The sequence below is a fragment of the Haliaeetus albicilla genome, chromosome 15 (assembly GCF_947461875.1).
Source record: "Haliaeetus albicilla chromosome 15, bHalAlb1.1, whole genome shotgun sequence".
Taxonomy (NCBI): Eukaryota; Metazoa; Chordata; class Aves; order Accipitriformes; family Accipitridae; genus Haliaeetus; species Haliaeetus albicilla.
The window spans coordinates 4,802,080-4,825,922 of NC_091497.1; the positions used below are offsets into that span (position 1 = coordinate 4,802,080).

A 23,843-nucleotide genomic window follows, 5' to 3' on the forward strand; every position below is an offset into this window, starting at 1 on the left:
CAGCTACCCAAGCTTCAACAATCAGTTCCCTGTAGTCGTAGACAGGCCACAGAGATTGAAGTAGCACTTTCATCCTTAAACATGAACCCAGTGTGGAAATTTAGTCTGTGGCCTGAAAGCTTCTTCTGTTACTTTCCCATAAATAACAAGACAGCTTCTGTATCCGGAGCTATAAACCAAGAAACTCTCCAAAAAGAAACTGAAATAAAATAGAAATTAAAGAAATATACTTTACATATTATGGAGTCTCATGGGTCAAAGGCCTTTCAGCAGTGTCAAAGAAAGCGTTTCATACTTTTATCTGAGTTTATTATAGCCATTTAAGCATTTCTTAATTCTACCTACCTGTTCTTTTCTTCGTCCTCTAAAGAAGGCAATACATACATATCATCAATTTCTTCTCTTCGAACTTGTGTAATACTGGGCAAAGCTTCATTGCTTAAGGAAAGAAAAAAAAAAACCTAGTGATGAAGAGCTACATAAAAACTTACCTGCCCTTATAAACAAGGAGAAAATAATTTTTATTCTTGCCTTTTGCCTGTAAGAGCAGTTTTGATAACTTGTCTCTTCAAAAATGTTTTCAAGAGTTTCTCTGTAGTTTTCCTGGAATCACTGATGGCAACTTCCTTTCTTTGCCTTCGCTTAGCCTGTGAAAATAAGATTAACACCATCAGAATTCTGCTGGATGCTGAAGATACATATCCAGTGAATTAATGTTATAATTCTGTATGCTGAGTCTACAAGCAACTCCTAATTCATCCTACATCAATGGGGACACAGCTTTCAGATCCTCTAAATCTCTCTATGTCAGTTTCCTCTGTGGGACTCCGGAATAGTTTTCAGCTTCTGGCTACAAATACTTGCAAGAGTTGTGGTCAGGCCCATTCTGGAGCAAGACCCAGGATTATGCCATCGTCTACCTCTCTGCATTCTGGTTTCTATGCAAATCAAACGCAAATATATCAAAAGGGAACTACTGCATGCTCCAACAGCTAAGACTGGGATTGCAAAGAACACGTGCACAGCAGTGCACGTCAAGCCCTCCAACCTCATGGCTCAGAAGCATAAGCAGAATAAGAGGGAAATTGAAAATGGCTACTTAATATCAGCAAACGTACATCCTATTTTGCATTGCAATGACTCAGCAAAGGTACTTACCAACGTTTGTCTCTTCAGAAGCGGTGCCTCTCCATCAAAAACAAAGACAGGCCGAATTCGAAAAAATAGTAACTTGCAGAGTCGATGAAACAGAGTGAGGAGGTGAGCATTCTGTATGGAATTACCACCACGATCTCTGGCTCCCTTTATTGCTTGGTTCAACCAAATACTGATATCTTAAAGAACGGTTAAGAGGAAAAATTATGTGCTATCTTACACATACACCATATTAATAGTTTCTATGAAGTGCACATATCTGACTGAGTGGCTTTTGCCCACTGTTTCAGGCTTGGCTTATCAAAGCCAAGGTTATCCAAATGCTTGTGAACTTCAGAGAATAAATTCTTGCCCCTATCTCCCTGGACAAAAAGCAGAGTTAAAACAACTGTGCAGCACATAACACCTTCCCAGTTATTTTTACAACTAAATGAAGGGTAATTTCTTTCCACATCTTTCCAGCATTTAACCAAGTATATATGACAGGGAAGTTGATGCAAAAGTATTTAAACTTTTTCATCTTATAGTCCTACTGAGAGCAGGACATTTATTTACAAAGCACAAAATCTACAGCCCAACACCTGTGTAAGGAACCTATTAAAAGTCTCTTTTTTAAAAGATTAAAAAAAAATAAAAAGCTTAGTATTCCACATCTTAGAAAGCATAAAATCTACGTAACAAAATGTTGTCGTGATTTAAAATATAGAAACAAAATAAAAAGCTGATCACGTAGAATTAAGATAAACAGTTAAAATAACCTCCCTCACAAATCTGCTTCCTCAGCTTTACTTCTAAAGGATACCAACAGCAAGAATTTTTCCTTCCAGCGTTTCTGGGTTTATAGGTCTCCCAGCGCATTCAAGCAGTTTCCAAAGGCCTTGAACTCCCATCGTCCGTTCTCAGCTACTCCGAGCGAGAAGAATCTACGAGGAACAAAACACGGAATAACCCAAAGATTACACGACCCGCGAAGGCGTTATTACCGCAAACAGAAACCGGGGGGCTGGGGAAGGGAGGGAAGGGGGGCCCCACCAGCCGCTCGGGCCGGCTCCGGGCGATTCCCTCAGCTTTGGGTACGTGACAAACCTTTAAAAAACCCGGTCAAGCGCAGCGTTACGGCTCTCGGCCAGCCTCCGCTCCCCTCTCTGCGGGGACCGCCACGGCTCCCACACAACCGCCCCTCACGCCGGGGCACCCGCCGAGGCGCTCCGCGGGGCGGCGACCGGCCCGAGGGAGGGGAGGGCAGGGCAGGGGAGAGGAAAGCAGGGGAAGGGAAGGGAAGGGAAGGAAGGCCGCCAAGCCGCGGCGGAGCCCGGCCGCGGCGCGGGAGGGGGCCCGGCCGCCTCAGGCCGAGCTGCCGCTCCGCCGCCTCCCCGCGCAGCGCCCGCCTGCGCCGCCCCCGCCCTGCCCCACTGCCCGCCGGGAAGCGCAGTTCGCGGGGCGGAGCCGGGCGCCATCTTGGGCGCCGGTGCCGGCCGGGCCGGGAGGCGCTGCCCCGCGGGGCTGCGGCCCGCTCGCCCCTCAGGCGGCCCGGCGTCGTCCCCTGGGTGCTAGCTGCCATGGCGTTGGGGACCCCACCGCCCTTTCCGATGGACCCCCGCGGCCTGAGCCCCCCTCTCCCCGGGGGGGAACCCCGGGCGGAGGCAGCGCAGCGTCGCGCTGTCGCCTGAGGCGGGCGAGCGGGCGGCAGCCACCCGCGGGGACCTCGCCTGCCCGCAGAAGAGCGAAATACCGAACATCCCGTCGCAAAAGGGGAAAAAAAAAAATAAAGTCCATTTTTTTTCCCCTAGGTATGATTTTCCCTGCAGCTGGTGCTCTCCCTGATAGAATATTTCCATACATTCTGTATGGCACATCTAAATATTTTGATGGTTTTAATATTTTGTACCAGCCGTGGAAACTGGTTTGCTGCTAGGTGACTGTAAAAGTGAGATCTGGTAAATAATTATTAGAAATTTTATACTATGATTGAAACAATAGACAAAAGTATAGCCAAGCAATTAACTAGCGGAGGTAGCTACTCGTAAGTTTTGCAGTTCTTCGCTCTTATGACGAGATGTTCCTGTACGCTAGATGAGAACAATGCTGAAACTGACCACATGGGATTGAAACTGCGTTAAGCTTCAAGATCGAAGAACAAGGACAAGAATAAAGACTTCAAGGACAGCCAGCAAGAACTTCAAATGGGTCGGTGGTCGCAAAAGCAGCCCTTCGACTCAAATGGACCCTTCATTGCGCATGATCGGATGTAGGCAGTACTATGACAATCAGTTGCCATCATTTTTATGTATACATATACTAATCTGATTAATATGCAATTAGTTATTCTAGAAAACCTGTTTGCGCTAAAGCTGTGGCATGCACGCTAGGTGGAACTATCCCCTGTGCATCCAGCGCTGCAATAAAGAATGCCTGCTTTCTAAAACTCCAAAAGGAGTCTTAGAGAGTTTCTTCGACCAGCTTTTCAGTATCATCCCCGCTCCGCTCCCACCCCATCCCCAGTGCCTCTCACCGCACCCACCTCCCACCCGGGAACACCGAGGGAAAGCTCCCAGCAGCAGGTCCCCAAGGACGGGCAGCTTCCTTCTGCTAAGGCTGGAAGAATCGAATACACCACGTACTTCACTGATGAAGCATGACAGTCTCCAACCCCAGAGCAAAATAAAGTACCCGTAAAAACAGACGTCCATCACAACACACCTACTTAAGAATAGCAGCAGGCTACTAGAGAGGAGACTCCCTGTTCCTCAGTGCAACTATCATTATTAAGCAAAATTTGAAGCAGTTTGTATGACTCCTTTAAGCCTGAAGTACCCTAAAGCTCAAGTATTCTAAAGAAATTTGAGGAGTCAGCCCAAATTCAGCTTGCAAAAAAAAAAAAAAAAAAAAAGTCTGAAAATAGTTCATCTGGAAAATAAAATTTCAAAACCTATGGGTTTTGTTCAGTCATCAGCCTGTAGACTTTGGGAAATTAAATACTACAAGTTAAGTCACAGTGGCTGCACAGGCTTATGAGCAAAGTGATCCCACCTCCTGGATTACCTTGCTAAGCAGGGGCTGCAATTCTGATGCTTTGCTTACCTACTTTCCTGAAAGCCTTCACTAAACATAGGGTCAGCATTCCCAGGACAAATGAAAAGCAAACGACAAAATAGAAAACAAATTTTATTGAATGAACAAAAGTCTAAAAGTCTCCCATTTTTGGTTAACAAAAGCAGCAACCTACAAAACCCCTGCATTCCATGACAAATCTTTTTATGTCAAAAAATTAATGCTTGAGCAGGTATGAACATTGGTATGCAGAAAGTTACAACTGTTGAGATGTGTCTGGGCAAACAACTGCATGAATTTCAAATGAGGGGGGCGGGGAGGAAGAGACTGCACATGGTCACCTGAAAAAGCTTGAATTGTTTGCTGGCTGAGAGGTATATAATATCATCAGGGCTGCCAGCAGTTTTCGGCACTTGCGTCCCCTTCATACAAAATGAAAAGAGCAGCAGAAAATGACAGAGGTTTTAAGACTGAACAAGGAAAAGAACTGCCAACAGAACGCAGTGTTCAGCTAGCTCATTTGGCTAGTGGTAAATGCAGCTTTTTAATGCTGAATTTCACAAGCTCGTGTTAAGCAAGTCCGTGCTCTCAAGAAGCTGCAGGGTAAGAATTCAGCCGCTGTACCCACAGAACAAAAGCAATGAAGAAAGTCCGTCCTCCAACTTACCCTGCCACAGGCAATTCCTCTCAGTCTACAAGAGGCATCCAGCTAAGGGAACAAACAGTAACTGAGAGCTGCTTGACAAAGTCTGATTATCTGACTGACAGAAGTCTACTAGGAACTAAATGGAGAGTGTACATTCACTTTGTGAATCTGACAAGGTTTTCTAACCTATGTGGGTTTTTTCTTTTTCACTGGGTATGGGCAGCCTTAATAAAATGGAGTGTTAAAAAAGAAGGCAATGGTTACTTTTATCCTTATTCCATTTGCAGAATAACCCTTTTTATAAAGTCATATCATAAATTTTCATGCTTTTGAATACTAAGTATTTTCAGCGAAGTCTGTTTATTACATTGACTAATTTCAATCTGCTCTCATTTTCACAAATCAGGACATGGTACAATTACTTCAAAAGAAATGATTGATTTTGCTGTCATATTTACTTTTGATTGCAAAAGTACAATAATCTGTGCTTATCTGTCAGTTTATACATCAGATCTCATCCATCGCAACCACATCATCAGACTTATTTAATAATTATGAAGCTGTATCTTATACCATAGTTTCTATTCATATGTATTCTAGGACTAATAGATCCCTAATATGTCTTGATTAAAACTAACTTTAATGTATCAACTCTATTATCTAAAGTTAATTTTAATCATTTCCATCATAATCATTATAACTCTGATACCCACTGTTCCTCCTCTCACGAAGATTAGCTTTCTTCCACGTAGATTCTTGATGAAAGCCAGCACTGAAAGATCGACCCAGTCGTCCATGTTGTTTCTTAGAGATATTGTCTTCACTCTCAGATTTGGAAATTCCTTGTCCTTGTGTTTGGCATTGTTTATCCTGTCTAACATTTCCAAATGGAAAATTCCAAGGACCAAATCTTTGCCAGTTAAGTCTCTGAAAGGCAATGATGCAATGAAGATTTCCTCCAACCTAATCAAAGTAAAAAGGTTCTTTGTTAAATGCACACAAGCGCATTTCTAACATACATAGATACTTGAAATAAACATCTTGGAGGGGAACAAATTATTTAGGAAAAAAAAAAAGGCAAACAAAAAACCCCCTACAAAACCATATCCACAAACAAACAACTCACCTCAATCAATTTTGATTGTTTCCCAGAATCAATTACTGCCGCCTTTCTCATCTTTTTAAGTTACCCTTTTTATCTTCCATGGGCTAGTATAACTTATCTTCCGCTAATCTTTTTTACCCTTTAGCCACTTTCACACAAATTATCTGTTCTGGTCCCTTCTCATCTTGCTGACACAGTCTTCCATAGAGGCTCCACATCTGAAATCATCTCTTCAGCCTATTATTTCTCATAGGCTTCCAATCTCCAAATAAAAATGCATCCCCCACCCACGAGATATAGCCCTACCTATAGGAAAGAAAGCTGTATGTATTGACAGTAAGTCCGCACAAGAGACACATGCATTCCTTTATGTGTCATCCTACTCAACTGTACTTTCTTTCCCACTTACATGTAGCTAGAAGGTCATGCACCAAAAGGATCTCTAATTTGTCTGTAGACTATTTCTACACTTGCTGCAGCTACATTTTAAGCCAACAAGGTTAAATGTTGTGACCAAATATACTGTATATGCAGATATCCTGGTTCATCCTAGCACATGGCACGCTACTGCTGTATTGTATCTTGTCCTGCAAGTAAATATCGACGACTCTGGTATGTAAATACCCACATTTGACTTTTGTCTTCAGCAACCCTTCATAACAAATTTCTTTTAGTGAAGTTATCTTGCACTGCTGAGGTATAAGTAAGTTTGTGAAAAATCCACCAAGAATCTCCTCCCATCTTAGTAAGTTCATCTTACCTTCTTTGTTTTTCGGTGCTGCAATCCTCTCTCTAGGTGTCGAATATCTAGATATTCTGGATTTTGGGTGTTTAGGTCAGTGACAATATCTGCCCACCTACAGAATAAGATTATTACTACTGAGATGACATTTATGAAACCTCACCACCACTAAGACTCATGTACACACGCATGCAAATACAGATCTGCAGCTTTAAGTAGTCTTACCAGTGATTTAAAGATAAACAAACATGTAAAGATATAAAAGCCTCACTATTAAAGACATCAAGCTAGATATAAAAGCATCACTTTTAATCAAAGCATTCAGTGATTATTCCTGCTCTTGGGAAACACCTTCCAAAATGATTTAGAGTGCCATGAGGCATTAGTTGCGTTGCTCACCCTTACCGATTCATCAGTTTGTGAAAGGAAGCAGCAAAGTGAGGTTTAGGCAAGGAGAAACATTAGCTTTTACTTTATTTAAACCTCTCTTACCCTTTTGTATTATTTCGTTCAAACACTTGGCTGTTTTTCTCACCTCCTAAGTCTGTTTTTACTAGACAGCTCTCACCATAACTCACTCCTGCATTCTATTTAATTCCCATCTGTAATAAACTATCAATTCAATCATTCCCCATTCACTCAGCTCTTCAGAGCTTCATAGCTCCTTCTAGCCCAACTGAAACAAATATCACAGAATCATTTACGTTGGAAAGGACTTTTAAGATAATCAAGTCCAATTGTTAACCTGGCACTGCCAAGTCCACCACTAGCCCACGTCCCTAAGTGCCACATCTACATGTCTTTCAAATACCTCCAGGGATGGTGACTCAACCACTTCCCTGGGCAGCCTCTTCCAGTGCTTGACAACTCTTCTGGTGAAGAAATTTTTCCTAATATCCAACCTAAACCTCCCCTGGTGCAACTCGAGGCCATTTCCTCCCGTCCTATCTCCAGCGGCCTGACAGAAGAGACCAGCACCCGCCTCACTACACCCTCCTTTCAGGCAGTTCTAGAGAGCGATAAGGTCTCCCCTCAGCCTCCTTTTCTCCAGGCTGAACAGCCCCAGTTCCTTCAGCCGCTCCTCATAAGACTTGTGCTCCAGACCCTTCACCAGCTTCGTTGCCCTTCTCTGGACACGCTCCAACAACTCAACGTCCGTCTTGTAGTGAGGGGCCCAAAACTGAACACGGGACTCGAGGTGCGGCCTCACCAGTGCCCAGTACAGGGGACGATCACCTCCCTGCTCCTGCTGGCCACACCATTTCTGATACAGGCCAGGATGCCGTTGGCCTTCTTGGCCACCTGGGCACACTGCTGGCTCATATCCAGCCGGCTGTCGACCAGCACCCCCAGGTCCTTTTCCACCGGGCAGCTTTCCAGCCTCTCTTCCCCAAGCCTGTAGCGCTGCGTGGGGTTGTTGTGACCCAAGTGCAGGACCCGGCACTTGGCCTTGTTGAACCTCATAAAATTGGCCTCAGCCCCTCCATCCAGCCTGTCCAGATCCCTCTGTAGAGCCTTCCTACCCTTGAGCAGATCGACACTCCCACTTGGCATCGTCTGCAAACTTGCTGAGGGTGCACTCCATCCCCTCATCCAGATAGTTGATAAAGTTATTAAACAGAACTGGCCCCAGTACCGAGCCCTGGGGAACACGACTTGTGACCGGCCACCAACTGGATCTAACTCCATTCACCTCAACTCACTGGGCTCATCCATCCAGCCAGTTTTCTACCCAGCAAAGAGTACGCCTGTCCAAGCAATGAGCAGCCAGTTTCTCCAGGAGAATGCTGTGGGAAACGGTGTCAAAGGCTTTACTACAGTCTAGGTAGACTACATCCACAGCCTTTCCCTCATCCACTAAGTGGGTCACCTTCTCCTAGGAGATCAGGTTAGTCAAGCAGGACCTGCCTTTCATAAACCCATGCTGGCTGGGCCTGATCACCTGGTTGTCCTGTACATGACGAGTGATGGCACTCAAGACGATCTGCTCCATAACCTTCCCAGCACGGAGGTCAGGCTGACAGGCCTGTAGTTCCCCAGGTACCCCCTCCGACCCTTCCTGTACACGGGCGTCACATTTGCTAACCTCATGTGCCAGACCTCTTTAAGCCTACACATCACCTTTTCATTTCTGTCAACATCTAATTACCTGCTTCTCTCTAACACCACCCTGCAAGTTCAGAAGATCCATTTCTATCCCAACCTCCTACCTTAAGCACAGAAATTTCTGCTAGCTCTCATTGAGACTGTAGCAGGAGCAAACATGTCTCCACAACCAAAAATAATATTACAAAGGTTTGTATTCTATATTCAGAAACCTCCTCCTGTGCCATTTGTAGCTTATATACCACAGGACAATATTCTGTCAGGGGGATGTATAGTATGCCATTTCTCAGCACAGCAACCACATGCATAACGTGATTTTTATTTTGTTGCACTTAAATTAGTCCAAAATATCCAGCTATTTATAGTTATTGACATAGTCACATCATTGACAAAACAAAACAAAAAAAAGGTATCTGGGTTTTAGGTACTGAGTTAGATCTGACTGGCTATGAAATCATCAGATAAGAGCTTTCAAACAATTTTTCAAAATAATTAGACAATAAAGAAGAGGAAACAAAGAAGTTGTGTGATTTCTCTTTTTTTTTTCCCCACAGCTCTTTTTCCTAATGTATCAAGAAAAATCTTTCCATAATTAACTTGGGCCAGGCAGAGAAGCTATTCACTAAAACTTATGTTTTGGCTACGGAATTGGTTTCTTGAGAAATACTATTCTATTGCACTGTCCCCCCATTTCAAAAATTAATATTAACCATTATGAACTATTATGTCAAGTAAAGATGAGAAAGCTGTTCTATTAATTTATCATGACAAATATAACTAATTGATGAAATTTCTACATAGCACCCTCTAGCTCCCCTAATCTGTACATCTAATTTAGACACCAGCTTCATATGAGCCAGACCTCATCATAAATGTATGGTTTTACCGCATAGATAAGCTAATAGTGCAGCAGAGCACAGGCTGTACCTGCACCTGAGCTAGGAGAACCGTGGTAGCAGTGAAATACCCTGTGCACACACCAGACACAGCCTGTGTACATCCTCAATTGCAGCATAAACTCCCCCAAGGTTTGTACAGCCTGTGAGTCGCAATTAGCAATATCGCAGACAGCTGAGGTGTCTTTTCTTCATGACTAATGTGAGCTGTGTCACACTCAAACAAGAGAAACAGGCTTTGGCTTTCAGCAGCCCACATGTGTCCCGCCACATGATATAAAACTGCAGAGCAAGCCTTGAGGTCAGAACATGAAGTTTCTCACTAAAGCACCTGTTTCTGTTAGAACTGTAGTATATTCATTCAAGAGAACTAAAAAGTCACTTGGTGACCCTTAGTAGAGAAATACAAATTGTTTTGAAAAAAAACCATTGTTTTATATTCTTACCAAGTAACATACCTTTTACAGTGTATTGTTGGATGTTTTCTGCTTGGCTCTCCAATTAAGATCCAATATTCTACTTCTTGCTGCAAGACACGACCTCTGTTCAATAGAAGATACAATCCTAGTAAGATTTATTGTGCATACTAAAAAGAAAAAGAGAGATTAACATTCTATTGTTCCTTTTACGATTTTCTAACATTTCCTCAGCCAAACTAAAAACCAGCTCCTGTGCCATAAATAGCGTTTGCCACTGCATACAGGGAAACTTTTTGTTTCACACAGCCTGGAAGCAAGATAGAAGCTACTGCTTATTATTTGGCAGAAAGACAGATCTTCATTAAAAATAGTGTTACTTGGATGAAAGACAGTCTAGTATAAGATCCAAATATAAATATACAATAAATATATACGTAACAATGGAAATAAGAGTTGTGGAAAGCCACATGAAGGTGGGACAAACATCTTCCTCCCTATCTGTGATGTCTAACAGAGTCACTAAAGAGCCCCTTCCACTATTTTTAAACAATACCCCAGCTGACAGTTGTTACTGACAGCTGTAGGGTAACCTGTATGAAAACAACTGGTAACTTCAACTGCTTCCTCCTAAGCATCCAGTACCACATATTAAAAACCAAAACCCTCAACCGATACTAGTTCAAGTTGGCAAGCAACTTCCAAAAATCTCAAAGCCTGCAGTAACCTCGTCAGGGAAAATTTGTGACAGACATCAGGGCAGACTGATGAGATACAGATGATTGTTCTGTGACTTCCTGTGTATAATAATCCCGTGAAAAACTACTTCAGTTTCAACTGTGACAAAACCTGAGATTTTTCTGCCTTGGACATTAGACAGCATATGGCCTCACTGCTTGCAATAATTTGTTTACTTATAAAAAATTCCCTGTAAAATAACAATGTATGCCATCATTCTACAGATGGGAAACCAAGACACAGGATAGATTAATTGACTTACCTAAAGTCACACTGGAAGTCTGTGGTTGAACTGGGAACTGAACCCAGGTCTCCCGAGTCCAAATCCAGCAACCTAAGATCATACAGGAAGTCTGTGGGTGACCTAAGAACTGTCTCCTAAACTCAGCCTAGCAACCTATCTACCCTTTTCTTTTGGAACTTAAACATTTCTTAGCTTGATTTTTAAAGAAAAGCTTTCCTAATTGTAACTAGAATGCAAAAACAGGTAAACAAGAACTGCTGCAGAATCTATTGATAGTGCTTCTGGAACCTAAAAATTTTTTTTCCCAGAAAGATATTAGAAGATATCAAGAGAACAGGATGCTCTTCTGGTCTGACCTCCGGCCTAAACTAAGGCTATAAAAGCTCCTTGAACTCATTACTTCATGTTACATTGTTAGATGAGATCTGTCATTAGGAAGAAAATCTAATATTGACTTAAAAATAACATCACTTGTGACTGAGAATCCATTTCAACCATGGGTAAAGTATTGAAACCATTGTTCTCATTCGTTACTAAACGATATAAATTTAAACTAGATATAAGGCACGTTAAGTTTCTACACAGTGGACCATATTGTTTCTCAAACTGCATTTTTGACCTAGTGAACAATTTTTTCTTTTTTACTTTGCTCTTCCAGTGCAAATTCTTAGTAACTGGTCAAGTAAGTAAGCCATTAACCTTTTGGTAAACTTAAGCAGACTGATGTGTTGGACTTCTATTTGGGGCATATTTTCCACACTCTTCTCACTCACATGGCATGTCAGTGAATGCAGTGTTAATTAAAAACTTCTGTATTCTTTTGTTCACATACTAAAAGCTTTCATTAACCCCATGGTCAGACTCACACCAGGAACAAATTAGATTCAGACGATTATGCTTTATTACCTCCAATTACCATTTTGAACTCTAAAAGTAGAGCTAGTATTCTCCATTCCTTGATGCAACTCTACATCTTCAACACAGCCAAAGGCACACTGCTTGGTAAGCAAAGTGCAAGACTGAGGCTCCCCTTACACCAGGGACCTAGTCTTTTCATTGTTTGGCACTCCCCACTATCGGTATCTGCTAATTTTGTTAGGGATTGTCTTCTTAGGCTCAATGATAATACTAATAAATACTGACCAACAGTTGAACCTTGAGAAAGTGCAACAGAAACATCCAATACATACTTTGTTTGCAACTACTTTGAGAGGGGAAAACCAGTTTAATATGGTTCTGTGAATTAAATAAAACAAACTACTCTCAGCATATCATACTGCAGCAAGTTAAATGCCTTACAAAAGCTAAGATAAATTGCCTCAAGATAATGAAATTTTTTGAACTTAAAATTTGTGTTTTTAATGCAGGACTTTCCCTAAACTTAGTATGAATATCAATGCTATTATCCTCTTTCAAAACCTATATTTAATTGAAACCTGTATCAACTATTCCATTATTTCATCCTCAGTAATATCACCCTGACAAACCTGAAATTATTCAGGTAATTGTATTTTTATTCTAAAACAACTGGCATATTAAGTTTCTCCTGGTCTTTGAGAAGTGCTCCAGCATTCCAAGTGTTGTTTAAAAAAGCCAAACATAGCAAAAGCAAAACTGTGACAGTCCAGAGACCTCTTCCACCTTCTCTCTCCCCACCCCCGCTAATTCCTGGTAACAAATTATTCAGATATCTTTACTTTTCTAAGCCTTATACTCCTGTAGTTGCAGTTTAGCATCATTATTAGTCAGCACTGCAAAAGTATGTAACCACCATCCTCCAATGCCTACACATCCCCTGTTCTCACTGTACACAAACACTGGTTTCTGTAATTGCAGATTTTATCACGTCCACTCCATAATGGATCAACATCACTGTAGGCTTTTTACTTCTAGTTTACAAAGAAAAATCCCAACACACACACACACACACACACACACACACACACACACACACACTTCCTTCTTTTGTTTCCCACCAAGTTCTCTGGGAACTTACTCCCCCCATAATTAGCTGGCTTTTTATTGTTTTACCTTAAAAAACACCTGGCTTTTTTCAGCCCATATGGTTTTATTTTTCAGACTAATTACCTTCACTTGTCCTTCAAGAAAATAACTACCCTCTCCGTATCTGACTAAAATGTCTTTAACCAATTTCTTAGTACCATTCATAGTTTTCTGTTTAAGTTCTCTCAACCTAGTCTGCTTAGTTGTGTTTAATTTTAAGTCAATCCTTTCAAACCACACAGTAGCATTCAGCTAGTTCAGGCATAAATGTATTTACAACACATGCTGAAAAGTTATTTAGGGAGCAAAATGGTATCAACTTGCAGTAATTTTTTTCTGTACGTTTCCTCCACTAAAATAAGCATAAACACAGTATCTTACCTATAGGCTTTACTAGCTTTTACTGGGGTTGCTTCAAATCCAATTGGGCAGAAATAATGGTTTTGGCAATGGTAGATGTAGGCCATTGAGTCATCTTTCAGCCCACGTGTCAGCTTTGCAAGGGCCCCTGCAGCTACAAAGAAAGATCACATTAACAGTTCAGAGCAGTTTGAGTCCTGCCTTAACATATTCAGCAAAAAATACCTATTTGATAACATAAAAATAGTTACACTGCTTTTTAAGTTAGAGGACATGACTTGACAGGCATGCACAAAATACAGTTTTGATTTCAAACGTCTTAGTATTTAATTTCCTGCCTGATACAAATAAAACCCAACATCTGCCACACAGTCTGTACTAGGGAAATGCGATATAAAGTAGGCATTGTATTTAGATCGAAGTCATATTAAAAATTACTTGTTCTGCCAAAAGAAAAAAAAAAGAACCAGAAGTATCTCTTAACCTAGAAAATACACACTGCAACACAATGCAGTCCCACTGCCCCAAGTCAGATGTAGCACACATCAATGATACTACTGAAACCCCTAAAAGCTTTCAATCATTTTGGTATCATGAGCTTCTTGGAGCTTCCTAGTCTCAGGAACACATTCCACATTTGGGCATACAATATTTTGTAACGTGACTGCAGTGCTCAGTTTCAGGAAAAGACTAGAAAAGGCACTGAAACATGACAAAATTCTCAAATGGGATGCCAAGAACAGAAAATGATTTCCACGTTAATAATCTCCCCCAAAACTTTTCAGCATGGCTTTTACCCTTTTAAGGAACCTTACAGTTAGAAGATAATTACCCAGACTATACCAAAGGCTAATAAACTGTGTATGAAAGTATAATTTTTCTTTAGGTAACACACTTAAAAGTAGACATAAAAATGCAGCTTCACAAGCTAATTGAGAATAATCACCTAACTTTCAGAGACAGATGTTTGGGTAAAGTCAGGCAGAACGAATCAGTTCACTAACTTTAAAATTGCATTTTTTAAAAGTATAAAACATTTATTAAAGGAATTAATACTTTTGTGCCGTACATTCTAAATTTTTATACAACACAGATTTCTAAAATGCTGAAATACAACCGTGTTGCCCCCCCAGTGTATTACAGCACACGCATCTTCCAGGACACCAACACAGAACTGGAAGTGCAGCGTCCTCCCGGATACCTTAAAATTCCAGTTCTGTGATAGCAGAATATATAGCACAGAATATATTTTATCAAAATAAAAGTACAAATGAAAGTTTTGGCAAAATAAGAGAAAAAGTACAACCAGAAAAAATCAGGCAACTGGGAGCCATTTGACAGTTTATCTCAAACTGCAAGTACTACTTACAGAATTTGTCCTGTCAAATGCTACACATTGCAGGATTTTTCAGTTTATATACTGTGAGAAGAATGCTTTAGGATTAGCTACATACCAGTTTCTCCAGCTGTCTTGTTCTTCCCATGAGGTTTATACAGAACATATGAGCATCCCTTGATATGGAAGTGATCATTTATTTGCCTAAACCATCTGAAACAATAAGCTTAAAATTGTAGTAACTCAAGAGTTATTAAATGCAATTGTCTTTCCTCCCACTTTCCCTCTGCTTGACAGTTTAGAAAAAAGTCTCAGTGTGCTACTAGAGAACCTAGCATGCTAGGATATAGATTGTAGATGACCTAATACAAACAAAACTTAACGTGTCCTAAGAGAGAGAAAGAAATACTCAAAGCCTTTTCCAACATAGATCCATAATAACCAAAGGACTGGATATGAAATGTTGGTCCTATTGTGTTCAGTCCAGTCGTGCCTAACTTTCAGTAACTCAGCCTTTAGAAAGTCACTCAAATTCTGAAGTGCCAAGCTTCAACCATGATTTGTAAGCTACACGAAGGAAACCTTCTAAGACACCAGAAGGCAGGACCCTTCAAGTGAGACTTTCTGCATATCATTTTGGGTTTCTGGCACATAAGCTTCACAATGCCCAAGCGTTACAGGAGTCCCATACTGCAACTCCTCACAGCAGCAGTAAGTGAGGACAGGTTTGCAAATAATATTTTGTCTCAGATACTCACTTTTCCACATTAGAAGATTCAAATTCACATCTCTGAAGATATTCAATCATAAAGCTATGTTGGGTGATAGAGTTGGCTCTCAGCCCTCCTGTTTTCCAGTCTGTCAAGTACTTAAAAATTATTTGACCCGGCAGAAAAAAAACTAAGGGTAACTTTTCTGCAGCGCAAAGGGCACTCACAGGGGAAAAGGAAGAAGAATTACAAGTTTAATTTTCGTCTGTATAGACTGTTGACACGAAGAGACAGAACAATTTATCAGCTTGGTCTACAAGAGTTGCTATACCCTAACATACTCCTAAAGAGATACAAAATCTGGATCCAAGTCTCCTAAGGCAGAGAAGGAAGTTTTCACAACACTCTCCAATGATCTAGCCAGCATGCTACCACTAAAAAACAGACTGCTGCCACATTTTCAAATCCAGCACCCACATTCTGTGCCAAACCCTATACATTGCCTTCAAAAAATACTAACTAGATCAAATGCCACTCATGAAACAGGCAAGAACGCTGCAAAACTTTTAAATCTCAGAGCAGGTTAATATACCAAAGCCCTGTCGAGATGTTCAACACTCACGTACAAAACGCTCCTGGCCCTGTTTAATCCTAAAATTCCTTATGAGCTTAATAAAACAAACAAACAAACAAAAAAAAGGACAAAGACTTTAGACCCAACTCATCAAGATCAGGAAACAGAAGAGCAGTAGTGAAACAGAATTTGAAAGTTCAAGTGTTCTGTGACTCCAGCCCCATGTTTTCTGGTTGAGTTTTTTCTTCCCCTCCTCCTCCTGAACAGCTCCATTGCAGCAAAGGTGCAGCACTCACTATCTCATTTTCAATTCTTAAATTATATTTTACATAAAGCTACTAGTATATCAATTGCCTTTCCAGGCTGTTTCAGTGACATTAACAAGCATTTAACATGCATTTTCAAAAACAGGAAAATGAGAGTAAAGAAAAAACTTCCTAACCAGGAGACTTGATCCATTAGAGTATTATACAACCATTAAACAAACTGAATGAAAATCAAACAGAATTTCATGTTCACCCGATCTGTGTAGCAGCATCGCACTATACAAAATGGCTAGTGCGAAAAACTCTTTGAGAAGTTTCTTTGGGCACTGTCAGAGTACCCAGGTATGCTTCATTATTCTAAAACTTAAGACGACTAACTTGTGTATGCCGCTTTTTTTTTTTTAACTAAATGAACTACTACTGTATTTTAAAGGTCCTGTCTCTTAGTTTTATGTTATTTTTGCATACATTAACAATTTAGCTGCATCAAAAGAACCAAACGTACCTCATTAAAGTTGTATTTCCAGTGAAGGGACCAAACCTAATCTCCTCAAACGGGGGCTGAAAGCCCAGTATATGCAAAGCTTCTTCTTGAGTAATAGGTGGTAAACTGGAAGGGAGGGAAGGAAATATTGTTTAATAACACAATTGGCAACATATTTTAGACTTTCTAGAGGCAAAGCTGTCTGTATGACCTACCTTCCAGCTCCCAGTGTACTATATAAGAAATTCCAGCAAGACACTAAGGATGAAATTCCACAGGAAGTCTTGTATTGAGGTCGGCTAACACAATACCTAAAACAAACAAAAACCCAAACAGATTGGTAAGCATTCTTCATTTAGCTAGAGGAGCAACCTGAACTACTTTCCTGTGTGACATGCCACTGAAGTGCCATGTTATAGTAAATGTTTTTATGTCGCCTGTATTAAAAAAAGAAGTGCATTCTTTTAAAAAAAATACATAATGGACCAAATATGTTAACCAATTTAAGCTTGTCAGATAGTATTACCCTATTTCATACAAACCAGTTAAATTTCTAACAGCCCCATAGCAGTTCTGTACAAATGCTCCCGTAGGAAGAAATGGTTCTGTACTAATATAATGTACAGTTTGATCCAGTCTCTTCTAACACATGAACTTTTAAGAAACTGCATCTCTACCAATTTACTAACGAATGTCATTCCTGGTGGCAGATTCCCTAGACTAGCTCTAACCTTCTGATGTCATAGACATACAGTAAGAACCAGACAGAGTCATTAAACTAAGTGAATTTAGTGAACTATATTCATATGATATAGGTTGTACAGAACCAACAGATTCTGATCAAGTATTTCGCAGCAAAACAAAAAATCAGGAGTAAGACATATCAGTACTGTGTTCAAGGTTACTTTTTGCCCGAGCATGCTAATGAATTTGCATTTTTTTAAGCAATGAATCCCCAAATTTTCCTTATTGAAAGAAAAAAACATTTAGAAAGTGTTTTTAGAATTTCAACAGATTAGAGGGAAGCTCTCATTCTTCTTGTAGAAAGTATGAGATGAAGTGTATGTATGCTTAACATATCCCCATTTCTACTAAAAAAAAAAAAAGTACGAAGACCTATTAAGAAGTTTGAAATCAGATAACCACCAACAGTGTTTACCGACAAACTATATGGGGATAATCTTAAATACAATTCATAAATACTACCATCTCCGGAGGTCCAACACTTTCCTCTCCTTCACATCTTCAAGAGCAGAACGCTGAGGACACTCCCTGTATTGTTTGCTTTTTTTGTCTACAGATTTTTTCTTTGTCACTTGTTTCTTCATGTTGCCTGCAAAACAGATTTCAGAAACAAATGAATGACTAGTTTACTTTTCATAACTCCCTCCTTAAATATTTTTAGTAACAGCATGCTCCTCAAACGGAAGCACTGGTTGTGTTAGTAAGTGCAAATCAGGACTAAACATTAATTGAAGGAAAAAGCTCAAATACATAATCAAGATTGTCAACAGGTTTGTAAAGCTGCCATTAGCTCCGTAAACAACATCGTATTTAGATCGTGAACAGAATTAATGATGACCTGCTCAACCGTTTAGAGAGAGCAGCCAATCTGATTATTCTAATGCGTTAAATCAGCCATCCCAGAAATAGACTCTCAGACCAACATGGACTTCCATCTCCTAACATTAAATGCACAGGGAAATATAATGAAACACTCGCTCTTCACAGCCAAGTGCTGTAACCAGCTACACTTTCTGATGAAAACCTACATGCAAATTCAGTAAGAATAATACACCACCAAGGTCTTTTCTTTTTTATAACCTACTGAGGCAGTGGAAAATGAAGAGTTGGGCCACATGCTAGAGCAGGAGTATTTCTGTCCCATTTTGAAGCCATCATATCCAGATGAAATATATCACATATTTTAGCAAAAATGACATCCTGTAAGATATTATCATTTGCTTCTTATTTTTATTTAAGGACACTACCTATACACATAGAAGGGCAATGGCAACTTGCCAAACACGTTTTTAAGTTTTGCTAAACTGGTTTCATACTAAGGTAGAGAAAACAGCAATTTGACTAGCTAGCCAAGCCATTAAGAAAAAAATCAACAGCCCACTCTAAGTAAGCAGGGGGATTACAGGACAAAGAAAACCAAGTGCGTATGCAAGTGCTTGATTCACAGTTGCAATCTGTGACTAGGCAGAGAAAGAACACAGGAGGCAGCAAAGCAGCCAGTTTTAAAGAAATGGGCTCCCTGACACTGTATACATATAGCAAATCAAAATAAATAGAATTCTATTACAGAAATGAACTGCTTTCCTAGAAAGCCGTAACGATTTCATTTACTTCTTCACATAAATAAACCACATCTTTAATTTCAAAATACACCTCTGAAGTACCTTGAAACATTTCTGCGAGTGAAAAACCTGTACTTAACAGGTAAACTAATCACTGCACAATGCACTAGGTCCTACTAAAAGAAAAGAAAGAAAAAAACACCCCCAAAGCCCCAGGAAAAAAAAAAAAAAAACAAACAAAACCAACAAACAAGAAGCCACCCCAAACAATACCTAAAAACCCCACACACTTAAGCAGAAGCCAGCCTTGTTTTAGAGCCACTTCCCCGGGCAGCTCCACCTGACTTTCACGCTAACTCACTCCCTCCTTTCCCAATGAGCCGGTTGTTTGAAATGACGTACAGGCTCTTCTATAGCACTTCCTCAAGAGGTACATGGGCTGACCAGTCCCCTCCACAAGCAAGCTGTAAACAAGAAGCCTTTTCCTACCACATTCAATCTTCACCACCTCACCTGCTTTGTTCTTCAGATTTGTGGTCACGCCATTGAACTCTGATTTGTCGATTTCCCATGCCAGTGGAAGCTTTCCAAGATCGCCAGGCAAGCTTTCCAAGTTAGCATCTTCACTGTAGATGATCTCTGAAGCACCAGTTCGAATGCCGAGCAAGCTAGGTGTGTTATTGCCAACGTTTAAGGCAGCACCGCCTGACAGGCAGGCACTAACTGAAGCACTTGGGCTTTTACAAATAGATGTTACTCTGTTTAAAAAAGCATAGTCTGAGCAGATGGTGTAAAATTTCTCTCGTGTATGAGTTACAGGACATCCCCATGGATAATGCCCATCTCCCCTAGACACCAAGGACGCAGTGGAGGCATCTGACATGCAGTATGGCTTCACGGGATCACAAAGAGAAGCTTCCGGGGATTCTTTCCCAGGTTTGTTTTCAGCGTTTCCATTATTTCCAGCACCATTCTCCTTTTCATCTTCTGAAATGTTAGGCATTGAATGATACTGAAAGAGTATTGTATGGCTAAAAATATTTTTTTCCTTATGTTTTAATTACAACAGAGTTTGCATCATTGCCTCCATTGCCTCTGCAAGGTATTGATGAGGTACCTGAAAGAAAATGAGAAGTTAGTACAGGTGTCTCAATCAACATAAAATATATATAACGCTTATCTTTGAACTCGCATCCAACAAAAGCTGAAACACCCTTCAAGATACATCACAACACACACTGTGCCTTTCCTAAGCATCTCTACAATTCTACAAACAGCACTTTTTATTATTAGCGAGGTGTCAACAGCATACACCGCAGTGATACCATGACAAAGACATCAAGAGTAATTACGCTTGTAAACCAGCACGTGACTAAAAAAATATAAAGAAAATTAAAAGCTTCCCACATTTACACAGTTGTGGTTGGTCACTTCTATTCCTCCCAGTCACAATAAATTGCCTATGCAGAGTACAAAATAATCTATACAAATCAATAAATCACAGCAACAGCAACTCAAGGTCACTTAATTCTGACAAATCCTGCATACTTGCGCAAGTGAGGCTCAAGCTTACAGAAAATTACAGTAGCTGTTACCTCTGTCGACTGTAAATTGACAACACTACCCTCAATCTGTTTCACTGCTTTCCTCATACGGCTGTTCAGGGTTCCCTTTTATTTTTACGCGCCTCCTATTCTTCAAGACGCGAGAAAGAAACGCAGGTTTTGCTTAGAGTAGCTAAGAACTACCAAAAACAAATTTAGAAGCTTGGCTTGCTTCCAACCATCTTTTTTTTTTTTAAAAAAAGCAAATTGACAGTACGCGTCATCCGTCATCTCAGCAGCGCGCCCATCCGCGGCGCGAAGAGGCGGGAAACCCGGCGGGCGGGAGGCCGGAGTTCCACTCGAGAGCAGACCCCCGCGACGCCGACTTCGGGTCGCCGAACCGAACCCAGGGCGCGCGCCGTCCTCCTCTGCCAGAAACGGGGTCTCTGCTCGAAAATAAAAAAAAAAAAACACGACAAGGAAACATCAAAACGCGCGCACGTAGGCGGCAAGCTGCCTGCGACGAGCGCGGCCCCGCCAATCGGGCGCTGCCGCCAGTCGGTTCCAGAGTGAACAGCCCCGCGTTGGCGGAAGGGGCCGCGGCCCGGCGGCAGCGGGGCCCGCCGGGAGGGCGGGACGGCCCCGCTCGCTCAGCGAGGCAGCGGCGGAGAGGGGAGAGGGGAGAGAGGGCGGCTGCTGGGCGGCCCGGCCCGTTACCTGCGCGGCGGCCGCCTGCGTCGCCTCCCCCGGCCGCGGCGGAGCGGGGACGCGAGCGCGCCGGAAACAGACGCGACGAGTGCCGCGCCGCCGGCTCACCTGCGCCCCCGCCGCCCCCGCCGCCGCCGGCCGGCACCAACTCCCGCAGCCGGCCGGGGGGGGAGCCGCGCTGTGCCTGCGGGCTCTGGCGGCGCTGGGAGAGGCACCTCTGTGGCCCTGTGGGTCCCGTCCCCCGTCCCCGTCCCCCCCGTATGCGCCCTCATGGTCTCGTCCGCGGCGGGCGGGAGGGCGAGGGAGGAGAGGAGCGGCTCGGGGAATGGCGGCTGCGCTCCTCCTTGGCAGGGCCCTCGGCTGGACGTGGCCGGGAGAGCGAGCGGGGGCAGAAGGGGAGCAGCGGGACCGGGGGCTTCACCGGCGGGCGAGGCCGGCGCTCCGAGGGCAGCGGGGCGGCCGGGTTTGCCGCTGGGTTCGGGGAGGCTCGGCTGGCGCGGTAAGGCTGGGCTCCGCTGTGGTACCGCGCTTCCCAGCGCGGCTAGACCTTGCCGCCCGGGGCGGGGAAGGGGTCGGGCCGTACCCGGGAGTGTTGTGTCCCTCCTGGGGAACGAGGGACAGGCGTCCGGACCCCTCTGCCGCTGCACCGGGTCTCTCTCGGTTTCCCTCTGCCCGCGGTGGGACATGCGTGTGACAAAAACGCCGCCGGGGAACTCGGCAGAGGAACGAAAGATTTCGTCAGGTAAGCGGTGTCTGGAACTGCTGACGGTATTTCTCATCTCGTCCCCACCACGGTCGGCGGATTTTCAACGGGAACAAACAGAGCGACGCCGAAGACGCGAGTGGAGCGCTTTCAGTACTGCCACGCTTATTTAAAACTGACTTATTGTTAAATATTCAGGTTTGTAATATTGAGTGATTGCTTTTATAAGATCAAAAAGCTAGGTGGTGTCTTGCCGAGGGAAGATTCAATGCTAGCGATGACAGCACGGTGCCCTCAGCCCACGGAGCCCCTAGTCCCGGCAGCGGTTTCCGTGAGAGGTGCTGCAAGTAATGGAAAGAAGAATCCCATTTCTTCTTACTTGACAGCTTTCGGTGGTTAGGCAGAGCAGAGGTGCAAAAGTCCTCTAACGCTTGTTGGCACAGCTGCATTTGCCATCCCCTGGACACAAGTAAGACAAGACCTCGATGGGGTTCAGAATGTGCTGTGGCTTCATCCCAAGGCAACCTGCCTCTCGTCATGGAGAGTGTCCCTGCTGCCTTTGCCAGCTGGAAGCCTGTTGAGCCTTCATCAGCCAACAGCCTTTGAAATAATTAAACAACTCTGCCTCCAAAGCATTTTTCTCTGAGGCAAATTATAGGCATTAGGATAGCAGCAACGTTGGCTTTGCCAGCCAGGACTAAAATTAGGTTGCATGATTTATTTTACAACTTGTTTGGGTGCTGACAAATAGCGCCAGATCTGTACGCAGATTCCCCAAGCTGCGCTTCTGTGGGGGAGAAAAGCTGGAGGAGAGAACGGCAGGAGGGTAGAAGCGTGTCGCCTTTACTTCATCACTGCTGTGCTGTTTTTACCGTGCCGATGCCGCCCTGCTAGGAGGAAGAAAGACGTTCCGTGAATTCTGTAGCTATGAAATTTCTTTTTAAATAAAAACTTCTTTAAAGGTCTCTTCCACTAAAGGAGACTGGCTCGTCCCATGCAGCAAAACATAAGCTGAGAAGGAGCGTGATTTCAGCTTGTGAAATGCATCAGGAGAGTAAAGATGGGGAAGGGAGAGGAGCTAAAGGGTCACGGATATAAAATAGGGCTTGCCTGAATTTTTCAGCTGGAAACTGCAATTCTAGCTGCTGAATGTCCTGTAAAATCATGTCAATGGGAACAGCGGGAGACAAAAGCTGTGCCTTTGAAAGTTGGAGCTTGGTAATTTTTTTTAAGGCATTTTGTAATGAGGTTGCTGGTTGGAAAAGACCATGTTCATTGACCCAAGCGGTCCTTTGTCAGCTTGGACTTTTCTCAAAGCAAGTAATTTTTGGTGTGCTTTTCTCTAAAAATACTTGCAGTGTTTCAAAATGTGAAATACAAGGTCTCTTCAAAATCCATGACTCCTTGATGGTGAGGTTCGATTTTCCGTATTGTTTCCCTTAACAAGAGAAAAGCAGTGAGCAGCAAAAGTGAAAGTTATCGTTTGGGATTGAAGCTCTCCCACGAAGAAGCCTTAATTTGGGTGAGGTTTCTGTGGCTAAATGACGAAAGAAAAGCATTTGGGTGAGCATGTGTACATGCGTGGTTGAGAACAGCATCGGTGTCCCACGCTCTCTTGGAATGCACGCACCCCCTTCTTGCCGCTCTGGGGAGAGTTTTGAAAACCCATTTTCCCGATCGTAAGCTCTTTATTTCTCACCTTAATGTTACCAAAACGGAGGAAACAGGGGCGGAGGGGGGGGAACTCAT

General features: G+C 42.6%; 2 protein-coding genes and 1 long non-coding RNA gene across 7 annotated transcripts in view; 1 reads left to right on the plus strand and 2 right to left on the minus strand.

Moving 5' to 3' along the window:
* The window catches only part of ERCC5 (ERCC excision repair 5, endonuclease), a 36,365-nt gene extending 33,821 nt beyond the window's left edge, over window positions 1-2,544 (minus strand). The window contains exons 1-5 of the mRNA XM_069802354.1: window positions 2,242-2,544; window positions 1,958-2,078; window positions 1,159-1,334; window positions 532-647; window positions 346-438 (exon numbers count right to left, since the gene is read on the minus strand). Of these exons, the coding sequence (XP_069658455.1) occupies window positions 346-438; window positions 532-647; window positions 1,159-1,334; window positions 1,958-2,045 (473 nt within the window). The 5' untranslated portion in view covers window positions 2,046-2,078; window positions 2,242-2,544. The remainder of the gene's footprint in view (window positions 1-345; window positions 439-531; window positions 648-1,158; window positions 1,335-1,957; window positions 2,079-2,241) is intronic.
* Window positions 2,545-4,307: 1,763 nt separating this feature from the next.
* On the minus strand, window positions 4,308-21,482 carry BIVM (basic, immunoglobulin-like variable motif containing). 5 transcript variants are annotated; one of them, XM_069802359.1, is made up of 13 exons: window positions 21,401-21,482; window positions 20,961-21,129; window positions 19,653-20,256; window positions 18,040-18,166; window positions 17,049-17,144; window positions 16,855-16,959; window positions 14,918-15,012; window positions 13,485-13,617; window positions 11,118-11,189; window positions 10,160-10,243; window positions 6,718-6,814; window positions 5,566-5,815; window positions 4,308-4,915 (listed from the first exon to the last, which is right to left on the minus strand). In XM_069802359.1, the coding sequence occupies exons 3-13, from the start codon at window positions 20,140-20,142 to the stop codon at window positions 4,899-4,901; spliced, it is 1,566 nt and encodes a 521-aa protein (XP_069658460.1). In that variant the 5' UTR covers window positions 20,143-20,256; window positions 20,961-21,129; window positions 21,401-21,482; the 3' UTR covers window positions 4,308-4,898. The 5 variants fall into 5 exon arrangements, with proteins under 5 accessions (XP_069658460.1, XP_069658457.1, XP_069658459.1 ...); XM_069802356.1 differs by having other exon boundaries at window positions 4,308-5,815; XM_069802358.1 differs by having other exon boundaries at window positions 4,308-5,815; window positions 20,956-21,129.
* A 132-nt stretch (window positions 21,483-21,614) lies between these two features.
* LOC138689085 (uncharacterized) lies at window positions 21,615-23,071 on the plus strand. Its single transcript, XR_011327881.1, has 2 exons — window positions 21,615-22,247; window positions 22,324-23,071. It is a non-coding gene; the product is annotated as an uncharacterized lncRNA (long non-coding RNA).
* Window positions 23,072-23,843: the final 772 nt, after the last annotated feature.